At 43.5% G+C, this 11,101-nt stretch overlaps 1 protein-coding gene across 1 annotated transcript in view; it reads right to left on the minus strand.

Annotated features, from left to right (window-relative positions):
• Positions 1 to 4,115: 4,115 nt before the first annotated feature.
• The window catches only part of ptgfrnb (prostaglandin F2 receptor inhibitor b), a gene marked incomplete at its 5' end in the record, with an annotated part of 24,890 nt that continues 17,904 nt past the window's right edge, over positions 4,116 to 11,101 (minus strand). The window contains 4 exon segments of the mRNA XM_030359998.1: positions 4,116 to 6,693; positions 7,231 to 7,281; positions 7,527 to 7,645; positions 8,499 to 8,691. Coding sequence (XP_030215858.1) covers positions 6,581 to 6,693; positions 7,231 to 7,281; positions 7,527 to 7,645; positions 8,499 to 8,691 — 476 coding nt within the window.

Below are 11,101 nucleotides of genomic sequence, written 5' to 3' on the forward strand. Positions count from 1 at the left end.
TACATTATTGAGTTGAAGGTGCCTTAAATATTATTTAAGCGTGAAACCTTACCGCATTAACCACATATCATACATGATACAACGTAAATATTCATGATAATATGCAAATAAATTAACATGAATAACGACGTTAGGGTAGTGGAGAAGGCTAAGCTACTTCGTCTTACGCTGGAGGAAGGTATGAGGTCCCGGGTTCGAACCCCAGGGCAGAGACCTGTGGTTCGAAGCTAACATAGCTAAAGTACTTAGCATCACGAGCCGGCCTGCCCAGTGCCCAGCAGCTGTTCCGTTAGCATAGGACAACCTCAAAGAAGATATTATTTTTAATACATTACAATAAATGCGTACATTAAGTTCCATTAATAACAACTAACAAGACTACTACTACCGCTACTACTACTACTCCCAGTAGTAGGCCTATATGTCTGCTTCATGTTACGCAACATTGGCCTGCAAACATTGTGTTGTCTTGGGGAGGCAACACATTATTTTTGGGTGTATTGCATCTTCATAAAATATGAAATGTGTTGGACTTTAATATTTTATCCATGTCTAGATTATTGTAGAAATATTTTCGCAGACAGAAGCATACCCTAATACTGCACACTGCCTCTGCACTAAACAGATATATTACTAAGAAGGGGGTTGGTTGGCGTGGGAACATTCGCTTGATGAAACGTAACAATAAAGAAAACAAGAAAAAAAAATAGTGATAGGATAGTAAAATTGACCAAGCAGGGTGAAAGCACACCTTTTTAAACATCGGCAAAAAAATATATAATGAACATTTCAGCAAGAGAGAAGCGAGTGTCGGGTTAAAATAAATAAATCTCCATCCAGTTTATTTTTTCCGTTTTCCACCCTTTTTTCGGCCATTTTGATATGCTAGCTAAAACGTGGGAATCTCAGGGAACTGGGACAATAAACTCTTGTGGTTTGCTCTCGTCTGTACGTAGACGGCTTGAATTCCTCTGTGTTAGTTTAGGATTACCTTCCGTGTTAGTTTAGGATTACCTGGACTTGGGGGGGCAAATCCTGGGTCAGGATGAGTTTAGGATGGGAAGGGGGGGGGGGGGGGGCACTTCTATTACTACTGCCACTACTACCATGACTTATTCTACTATACCACAATATAACCCAATACTACTATAGAACTACTAATATAACCAATACTATTACTATTGCTACATCAAACGTATTCTACTGTACTACAATTGCCAATATATACAGTATATAACACTATAGTACTACTATCTGCTACTTCTACAATGACCACTACTATTACTTCTGCTACCATAAAGACTTATTCTACTATACTAATAAAATCAATACTACTTTAGTACTACAACCACTGGTATAACCAATACTATTACTACCACTATGTCATGACTTATTCTACTATACCACCACTACGTACTACTATCTGCTACTTATACAATTATCACTACGATCACTTCTGCTACTATAAAGACTTATTCTACTATACTAATGCTACAAATACTGTGCAACCAATATTAATATTACTAGTAATACAACCACTACTAATACCAACACTACTACTACTGCTACAACTACCCCGACTACTCTCACTTGACTACTACTATCAATACTACTATAGTACTACTATAGCTGCTTTTACCATTAGAGTTACTACCAATACCACTATAGTTGAAGCATCAGCTAAATGCCCTGAATATAAATATATTACCAGTACTGCTACTAAGATTAATACTATTACTACCGCTAGACAGAAAGAGAGCAAGCGCCAGCGGGTGAAAAGTACTGTGAATTTTAAAGAAAATAAATGACGGACAGACAGATACATAAATCACAAAGAACATCTTAAAAATAGTTACCTAACACTCAAACTTCACAGAACATTATGAGATTGAGAGGAGAAAATGCTTTTTCCAATAGCTAACTGGGGTGCATACAGAACACAAAAGATAATGTAAAAAATATGCATTCTGGTGGAATGCTGAGAATTTTTTTCGCAAAGTCATAACGTTAATGATATACAGTATATTCTATATGCATGACATAACTGTATATATATAAATATATAGACATACACACACACATACATATATAGACATACACACACACATACATATATAGACATACACACATACATATCTATATAGACATACACACATACATATCTATAGACATACACACATACATATCTATAGACATGCATACATATCGATAGACATGCACACATACATATCGATAGACATGCACACATACATATCGATAGACATACATACATATCTATAGACATGCACACATATCTATAGACATGCACACATATCTATAGACATGCACACATACATATAGACATGCACACATACATATCTATAGACATGCACACGTACATATCTATAGACATGCACACGTACATATCTATAGACATGCACACGTACATATCTATAGACATGCATCCATACATATCTATAGACATGCATACATACATATCTATAGACATGCATACATACATATCTATAGACATGCATACATACATATCTATAGACATACATACATACATATCTATCGACATGCATCCATACATATCTATAGACATGCATACATACATATCTATACACATACATGCATACATATCTACACATACATACATACATATCTATCGACATACATACATATCTGTACACGTACCTATCTACAAACATACAGATACACACATATATGTATATCTATATAAATATTGCTGCTGGTTTTTGGTTAACCTTGAAGCTAACCAAAAAAAACTTGCCATCGATGCTGTAAACCCTGTTGTAGAAACCGTACCAAAAGCACATTTTCTGAACCATTAAAAGGGAACAGAAAAAGAGGAGATTACTTTTTTTGTCAGTAGTTTATTAAACTTTAAAGAGCACCCAATCTGTCATGGGGACAAATCCAAAAGAATATTTAGCCTCGTCAGCCTTTCATATCTTTACACTTTCATAACTCCCCTCACAGGGGACTGAGAATGTTTGTTTTACTGCTGAAACTCGCCAAGTCATGACGAAAAACATGTCGAAAAACGGACGGCAGTAAAGGCTCAGTTATGGTTCCACGTCGACGCAACGCAAGGACCATGCCGTCGCTTCGACGCAGTCGTGAACCTGCGTTGGTTCCAAGGCGGGTCTTAGTGAGCGGACCAATCACAGCCCTCGCTGCTGCGTTGCATCGACGCATGGTCACACATTTTGGGAGGCGCTCGTTAGGCCCTTGGGGTGGACGCAAGGAGAATGGGTCCGTACACCAACATGCGCTGTGTCGACGTGGATCATAACTAAGCCTTTAAGCACCTCACTGCCTTTATTCTCCTATGTGCTACAACATATTTTGTATGTTTTATTCTCAGATTCACTTCAACCACCTGTTTGTACCCACATTTCTATGTTGTTTCTCTTTCTTCTGACAAATGTACTTTAGTACATTGTACTTCAGTATATTTGTACAACTTTACTTGGGTAGATTTAGTACAAGAGTACTAAAGTACATTTGTTACAAGTGCTAAAAAAAATGAATGTACATTGCATATTCCATGAAATAACACAGCTAAAATGTTTTTTTTTAACCAGTTTGGTTTATTTTAAAGATAAGAGGGGAGGAGGAATACTCAAGGCTCTGTTCAGGTGTGCCTCCATTTTGAGGACCAAACTGAATTTGGCGGGAAATACAAATCCCTGGATTGCTTAAAATAGCGGATGTGCTTCATCATCCATAACACTTTTCTGAACATTTCAAACAAGTGACGTTGGCAGGGGAAGAAAAATAACGTAACACAGTAACAAATGTAGTTTGAAAAGGGATGAATTAGACTAAATAAATATAACCGATTCCAACCAAACGTCGGAGGGGATGACAGTGTGAGGAATTCATGCGTCAATCATCACGGAATTCTGTACAGGCGATCCAACTCTGACAGAAGTCAATCGTGGAAGTAGCACTTATCCCAGCATTTGATTTGTGCTTATCGTCACAACATAGTTCACATTGGCACCAGCACAACTTTACCTTTAAAAGTCGGTTTCGGTAACTATCGTTAGAATTGTTAAAACATTTTAAAAATCCTAGTGGTTAAGTCAGAAACTCATAGAAACATCTCACAGGCTGAAAAATCGATTTATTTAAAAACATCATCAAAATTCATATACTCACATATACTCATCGGGATACTCGGACCGACCGAGGAAGAAAAATTGCCTTTTTACTCTGCGTTAAAAGCCCTATCATCTCGGTATGGCGTGGTCTGTGTGTGGTCATGGATTTTAAGTCGTCTGTCATTCTAAAGGCCCTCCGATTATTACTGGAGTACATCGACCTCACGAAACTGCTGACGCACATGTCCACGGAGAAACACAATGCGCTCACGAGATCCAGTTCCGTCGGACTGTGTCATCATCGCGAATAATGATATCACAAACGACAATGACGTGATGCGGTCTGTGTGATGAGTTTGTCATTCATGGGATATGGCAGCTAGCCAACAACAGAGCTAACAACGGCGCACTGGTAGCTAGCTAACAACGGTGAACTGGTATCTAGCTAGCCAACAGCAGCGCTAACAATGGTGCACTGGTAGCTAGCTATCAAACGGCTTGCTGCTAGCTTGCTAACAACAGCGGTAACCACAAAGGTGCACTGGTAGCTAGCAGCACGCCGTTGTTAGTCATTCCTAGTGCTTACTAGCTTGCAAGGGAGTGAGCTAGCAAGCAACGGCTATACTCCCATTTGCCCCCAAAAATACAGGATTGGCTGATACATAGGTCGTAGCCGGGTGGAATATATAACTTCTATGCATAAATAAACGTGCTAACTTTTCTGTATAAAATGTGATCTTTCGAAATCGTTGGCACATTGCACTGGATCACAAAACGAGCGGGAAAACGATTGCATATAGAACTGAGGACCTCTTGGAAACCATTTTGGGCAGTGGGTCATGAGAAAAACAATAGTGGTTCATGTGAGGTCAAAGGTCAAACGACCCCCTTCCCCCCAAAATGGTGGATCTCCATCCTACACCACAAAAAGCCATGTTGTTGGGTTAGGGTCTCGTAGTCCGGACCCTAACAATGTGGCTATTTTGTGGGGGGGGGGGTTGGCAATACAAGTCTCTTTTATCTCATCCACCGAGGCTGGGGGTGGGATGCCGAAGAACACACAGGATGGATTTCCATTGAGTTGTCCCGCCTTCACCCAGAAGATACACCTTAGGGTCGGGGTGGGTGATCATGACGTCATCGCCCGCTCGGATGACGTGGGGGATGGAGTGGAATCGAGTTTGTCTCGGTTGACCATGGTCGCACACATAGCGCAGGCAAAACTGCATATCATGTTGGGGGGGGGGGGGGAAAGAGAGAGAGAGAGAGAGAGAGAGAGAGAGAGAGAGAGAGAGAGAGAGAGAGAGAGAGAGAGAGAGAGAGAGAGAGAGAGAGAGAGAGAGAGAGAGAGAGAGAGAGAGAGAGAGAGAGAGAGAGAGAGAGAGACACTATTATAGGATACTGGTTGGTGTCCCCTTTTCCATTAAGGTCCTCACACAATCCAGTATCGGTGCAGTACCTTTTGGGGACCACGGAGTCATTATTACTTTGAAGGTGTCAAGTCTGTCCCTGAATTGCACAGAACCGCCACGTTTTCGGTTGACCCGTCCACTGGAAGATCCAAAATCCCGGTCTCATGACCGGGATTCCGGAATACCCCCCCAAACCCCACCCCTGAAACGTGTGGAGTCGTTTCCATAGAAACAACCACGTGGACCAAACGGAGAACGCAGAACACTCCAGCTTCTCAAGTGGTGGAAAATCCCCAAGTTGACAACGTCGGCGAACAATGGCCGCCGTGGAGTCCCAAGGCATTTCCTGTGCTTCACGTTGTACTTCCTGTCCCTAGTCTTGGCGCGGCACTGTGGAGTTCTAGTGGTTTACGAAGCGGGTCGTGGGTAGACCCTCGGAAAAAGTCTCAACACAGTCAAAACGTGTGTTGTGGTAATTAGTTAGTCGTCATCAGGTGACCCCCTTGATGACCCCTCCCATCCCCCCCCCCCCCCCCCCCCCCCCCGCACGCTGCCCCCAGCGCAAAGATGTCCACCACATCTGGTTTTAAAAAAAAGCACCATAGCCACAACTGGAACCGCGTTTTTTCAATTTGGAGGAGGACCGGGACGACCGGAATAGGGACTGATTTTCCCTTAAGAAAAAAAAAAAAATACAAATAAAAAATCCTCAGAGGAAAACTTCGGAGAACGGGAGTGATAGTCCCGTGAAAATCCTTAAAAAACAAATCGGTTTTCCCCGAAAGTAGAAAAAATAAAACAGAGAAAGCATTCGGAAAAAACGATCCTCCTCCAAACTCCGAAACGCGGCGGTCACTCCCAGCGACCGTCCAGGGGGAACGAGTGGCTGTCCCAGAAGTCGTCCGCCAGTGCTTGCCTGGCCTGGGGTCGGCTCTTGGGCAGCGTGTTCCTGGGCAGGGTGCTGTAGACCCTCACTGGACGGTGCTGGTGGTTCTGCTGGGCGGCGTTGTGGTGGTGGCGGGCTAACGGGGGCAGTGCGGGGGGGGTGAGCGTGTGTCAATCCATCTCCAGGTCCATGAGCTTGTTGCGGGAGCGGGGGGTGTGGAGGGTGTTCCTGCAGCAGCAGTGGGCGCACAGCAGGCCCAGGACCAGGGAGAAGATACCCACGCCTGATTGGACGGGAGAACAGACCACACACACAGGTCAGCCTGTCAGTATGGTCTGAAGGCAGTGGAGCATGATATACATCGTTTACATTCAAGGCGTTTAGCAGGCGCTTTAGCCAAAGTGACTTACTTAAGTACACTTGGACTAAATGTACTTAAGGATACTTGGACTAAATGTACTTAAGTATACTTGTACTAAATGTACTTAAGTACAATTTTCAGATGAGAGAGAAACAACCAACATACAGTATGTTCTTAAGTAGTTTTCACCACTGAGTTACTTAAATGTACTTAAGTGACTCTCTGCTCCTGACGTACTTAAGGACATTTAGTACAAATGTAAATTTTGAACAAGTGTACTGCAGTACATTTAGTAAAAACATACTTAAGTACATTTAGTAAAAGTGCACTTATGTGCATTTAGGTCAATGTACAAGTGCAGGTTTTCATGGAAATCATGAAATTGTCTCGGTGACCCCAAACTTTTGAACGGTAGTGTAGATATACAGGAGGTAGAAGAGCAGGCCACATGCGGTTTACCTAGTGAGGCCATGGATCCGTAGAGCAGCGGCAGTTTCAGCGACTCCCAGACTGTATTGCAAAAGTTGTTGTTAGAATATGTCTGCAAAAACAGGTTTTTGGATCGTTGATGGTTTAAACGGGTTGAGAATCAGTGCGGTGGTGAAGACGGGATTTCATGATTCATGGGTTGTGTTCAACTTTGTGATGCACTGTTCTGAACACACACACACACACACGCATACACCCATCACTCCACACACACACACAAACAGATCTTACACACACACACACACACACAAACACCCTCCCCCTACCTGCGAACCGCACGGTGAGGAAGACTGCCGGCGAGGTGAGCTCCTGGGCCTGGGTCCAGGCGCCCGTGGAGGCCGACAGGTACCAGGGCGTGGCACTGCAGTGGTACTCCCCGCTGTCGCTGCTCCCATGACGACGGCAACAACAACAACAACAGCGACAGAAGGCTGTTAGTGAGTCACCAAGACGGATTATTTCATTTCACAAGACTGAAACTACATGTTGAGATGTAACACACACACACACACACACACACACACACACACACACACACACACACACACACACACACACACACACACACACACACACACACACACACACACACACACTTGCCTGGGTTCAGTGTTGTTTGCTTTAGCCTGAAATATTGCACTTTCTGCGATGCATTACATCAATTTTGCTATTTCCTTTAATTATTTCAGTTTATTGCATGCATTTTTTTTACTTTTAAGAGTTTCCTTTGGTCTGTCGCAACTTTGAACGTTGTGTACTTTGTACGTATTGCGATTTCTAAGTATCTTTTGACTCTCCCGGTGATGACCGGACTCATGTTTCCTCTTGAGCCGGTGCCAGCCAATTAGAAGCTGAGGACCGCTCACTGGCCAATTAGAAGCCGATGACCGCTCACTGGCCAATTAGAAGCCGAGGACCGCTCACTGGCCAATTAGAAGCTGAGGACCGCTCACTGGCCAATTAGAAGCTGAGGACCGCTCACTGGCTATTTATACTATCAATCTTTGATCTAAAGAACTAAAAAACACACATGAAAAAGTACAAATAAAGCAGAAATATAAATTATATATCTTTCCATTAATATGAATTTAAAATTATTAGAAATCTATGAACTATGATCACCTGTCCTGGGTTCAGTGCACTCACACACACACACACACACAGACACACACTTAACGTTCCTGGTTTCAATGAACACACACATACACACGCATACACACACCCCCCCCCCCCCTCACCTGTCCTGCGTGCCGTGCACTCTGAGGAGGAAGGTGTTGGCGTCGCGGCGCTCCACCGACACGTCGCTGGAGGTGTTGCGGCCGCCGGCCCCGCCCCGCACCACGCCGTAGCGGTCCACCGCCGCCAGCAGGGCGGGGGCGGAGCCGCCACGCAGACGGGAGAAGAACCAGCTCACCTCGTAGGCCACGTCGTCTACAGGGGGACGGCAGGTTAGAGTTAGGACGACGAGGAGTGGATACAGTGAATGACATGGTAGAGTGATATAGTAGGGTGATATAGTAGGGTGATATAGTAGAGTGATATAGTAGGATGATATAGTAGAGTGATATAGTAGGGTGATATAGTAGAGTGATATAGTAGGGTGATATAGTAGGGTGATATAGTAGAGCGATATAGTAGGGTGATATAGTAGTGATATAGTAGGGTGATATAGTAGAGTGATATAGTAGGGTGATATAGTAGAGTGATATAGTAGAGTGATATAGTAGGGTGATATAGTAGAGTGATATAGTAGTGATATAGTAGAGTGATATAGTAGTGATTAAGTATAGATAGTGATGGTAAGGGTGATATAGTAGATTGATATAGTATATATAGTGATGGTAAGGGTGATATAGTAGGGTGATGTATAAGATAGATATAGTAGGGGTGATATAGTAGGGTGATGTATAAGATAGATATAGTAGAGTGATATAGTAGGGCGATATATAAGATAGATATAGTAGAGTGATATAGTAGGCTGATATAGTAGTGATAAAGTATATATAGTGATGGTAAGGGTGATATAGTAGGGTGATGTATAAGATAGATATAGTAGAGTGATGTAGTAGGGTGATATATAAGATAGAGAGAGAGAGAGAGAGAGAGAGAGAGAGAGAGAGAGAGAGAGAGAGAGAGAGAGAGAGAGAGAGAGAGAGAGAGAGAGAGAGAGAGAGAGAGAGAGAGAGAGAGAGAGAGAGAGAGAGAGAGTGAAAGAAAGTGAGCGAGAGAGAGAAAGTGAGCGAGAAAGAAAGTGAGCGAGAGAGAGAGAGAACCCCCTCAGGAAGAGAGACTAACTACTCATTAGATTGTCAGGCAGCGAGCAACTATTAGCATGGTGCCTCCCCCGCACACACACACACACACACACAAACCAGACACACACACACGATGGTGCTTCGTCATTTTCTGGGGTGAGAGAGCGAGAGATGAGCAAAAGGAGGAGGAGAGGACAGTATGGGGTACAGATGGCACGATGCTGGAGGAAGAGGAGGAGGAACAAGAGAAGGAGACGAAAGAGGAGAAGAGAGGATGGGGGAGGGAGGCAAAGGCAATGGGAGCTAGAGGGTGAGACAAGAGAAGGGAAACGTTTCTTTAAGGGGTGAGATTACACCACCAGGTGAGAGTGTGATTAGCCGTTACAAGCCGTTTGAAAATCAGCCTTTTTTCTGAGTTATAGTGACATCACAAGTGGGCGTGTCAACCGAGATGTGTGCACATATCACCGCTTTAAAGGTTTCTGGCATGCCTGCGAATAAGGTTGTGGGTTCAAACCCCAACAGCATTACAACTCTATGGTACACACACACACACACACACACACAGTTGATACATCTCTATAGTACATACGCACAGTTGAGTAAACACACACACACACACACAAACAGTTGATGCAACTCTATAACAGACACACTCACACAGTGTGAGACAGTGATTGTCATTGGACAGGCACTGGCTGCAATTTTACAAAGCCCAACATATCGGAGACTTGACAGCCAATCAAATCGTGCCGCGTCTCCATACCACTGAGCAGGAAGTGATCAGCTTTTGTGTACAAATGACAGAACAAAATGTACAGCACATTGGTCTGGACCAGATTGACATAATTAGCTCATAAAAAAAAAGAAGATGCATAAAAGTATAACATCATATAGAAGCATTGACGTCAACCGTAACACAATGTGGACACACAAACACCCATTGAAGTCACACAACTCTCCGGAGTCGTGTTGACAACGTGTCACTCGTCCAATAACATGAGAATTCTCTCTCTTTCCCTCCCTATCTCTCCCTCCCCCTCTCTTTCTCCCCCTTCAATGTCAAAAACACCAGCGAGAGAGAGAGAGCGAGAGAGGAAAAGGGGGGAGAGAGAGAGAAAGGGCAGGAGATAGATGAGAGGAGAGAGATGGAGTGGAATACATTTAGGAGGAGAGGCCTTTCAGATGTGATCCAGGCTCGAGAACATTAAAGCTACGCTGGAGAGAATGAGCGGGCCATTAGCTCGGCGCTAGCGCTACACACCGCAATCATGCATATTTTAGCACTCAAGTGGCCAAACTGCACCTCAATAATTAGCATAGCCCCCGGAGCTGCCACAACAACCCTTCAATGTTTTACTTCCTCTAGCAGTTTCTGATGCTATGGTCGCTTGGGACCTAGCTGTGAATGTTGCTACGCTAGCCTGTGACACATTCTGTAAATGATGCTACACTAGCAAGGGACCTAGCTTTAAATAATGCTACGCTAGCTTGTGACACATGCGGTTAATGATGCTATGCTAGTATGGGACATATGCTGTAAATGATGCTACGCTAGCTTGTGACACATGCTGTAACTAATGCTA

Source organism: Gadus morhua, chromosome 7 (genome assembly GCF_902167405.1).
Source record: "Gadus morhua chromosome 7, gadMor3.0, whole genome shotgun sequence".
Classification (NCBI taxonomy): Eukaryota; Metazoa; Chordata; class Actinopteri; order Gadiformes; family Gadidae; genus Gadus; species Gadus morhua.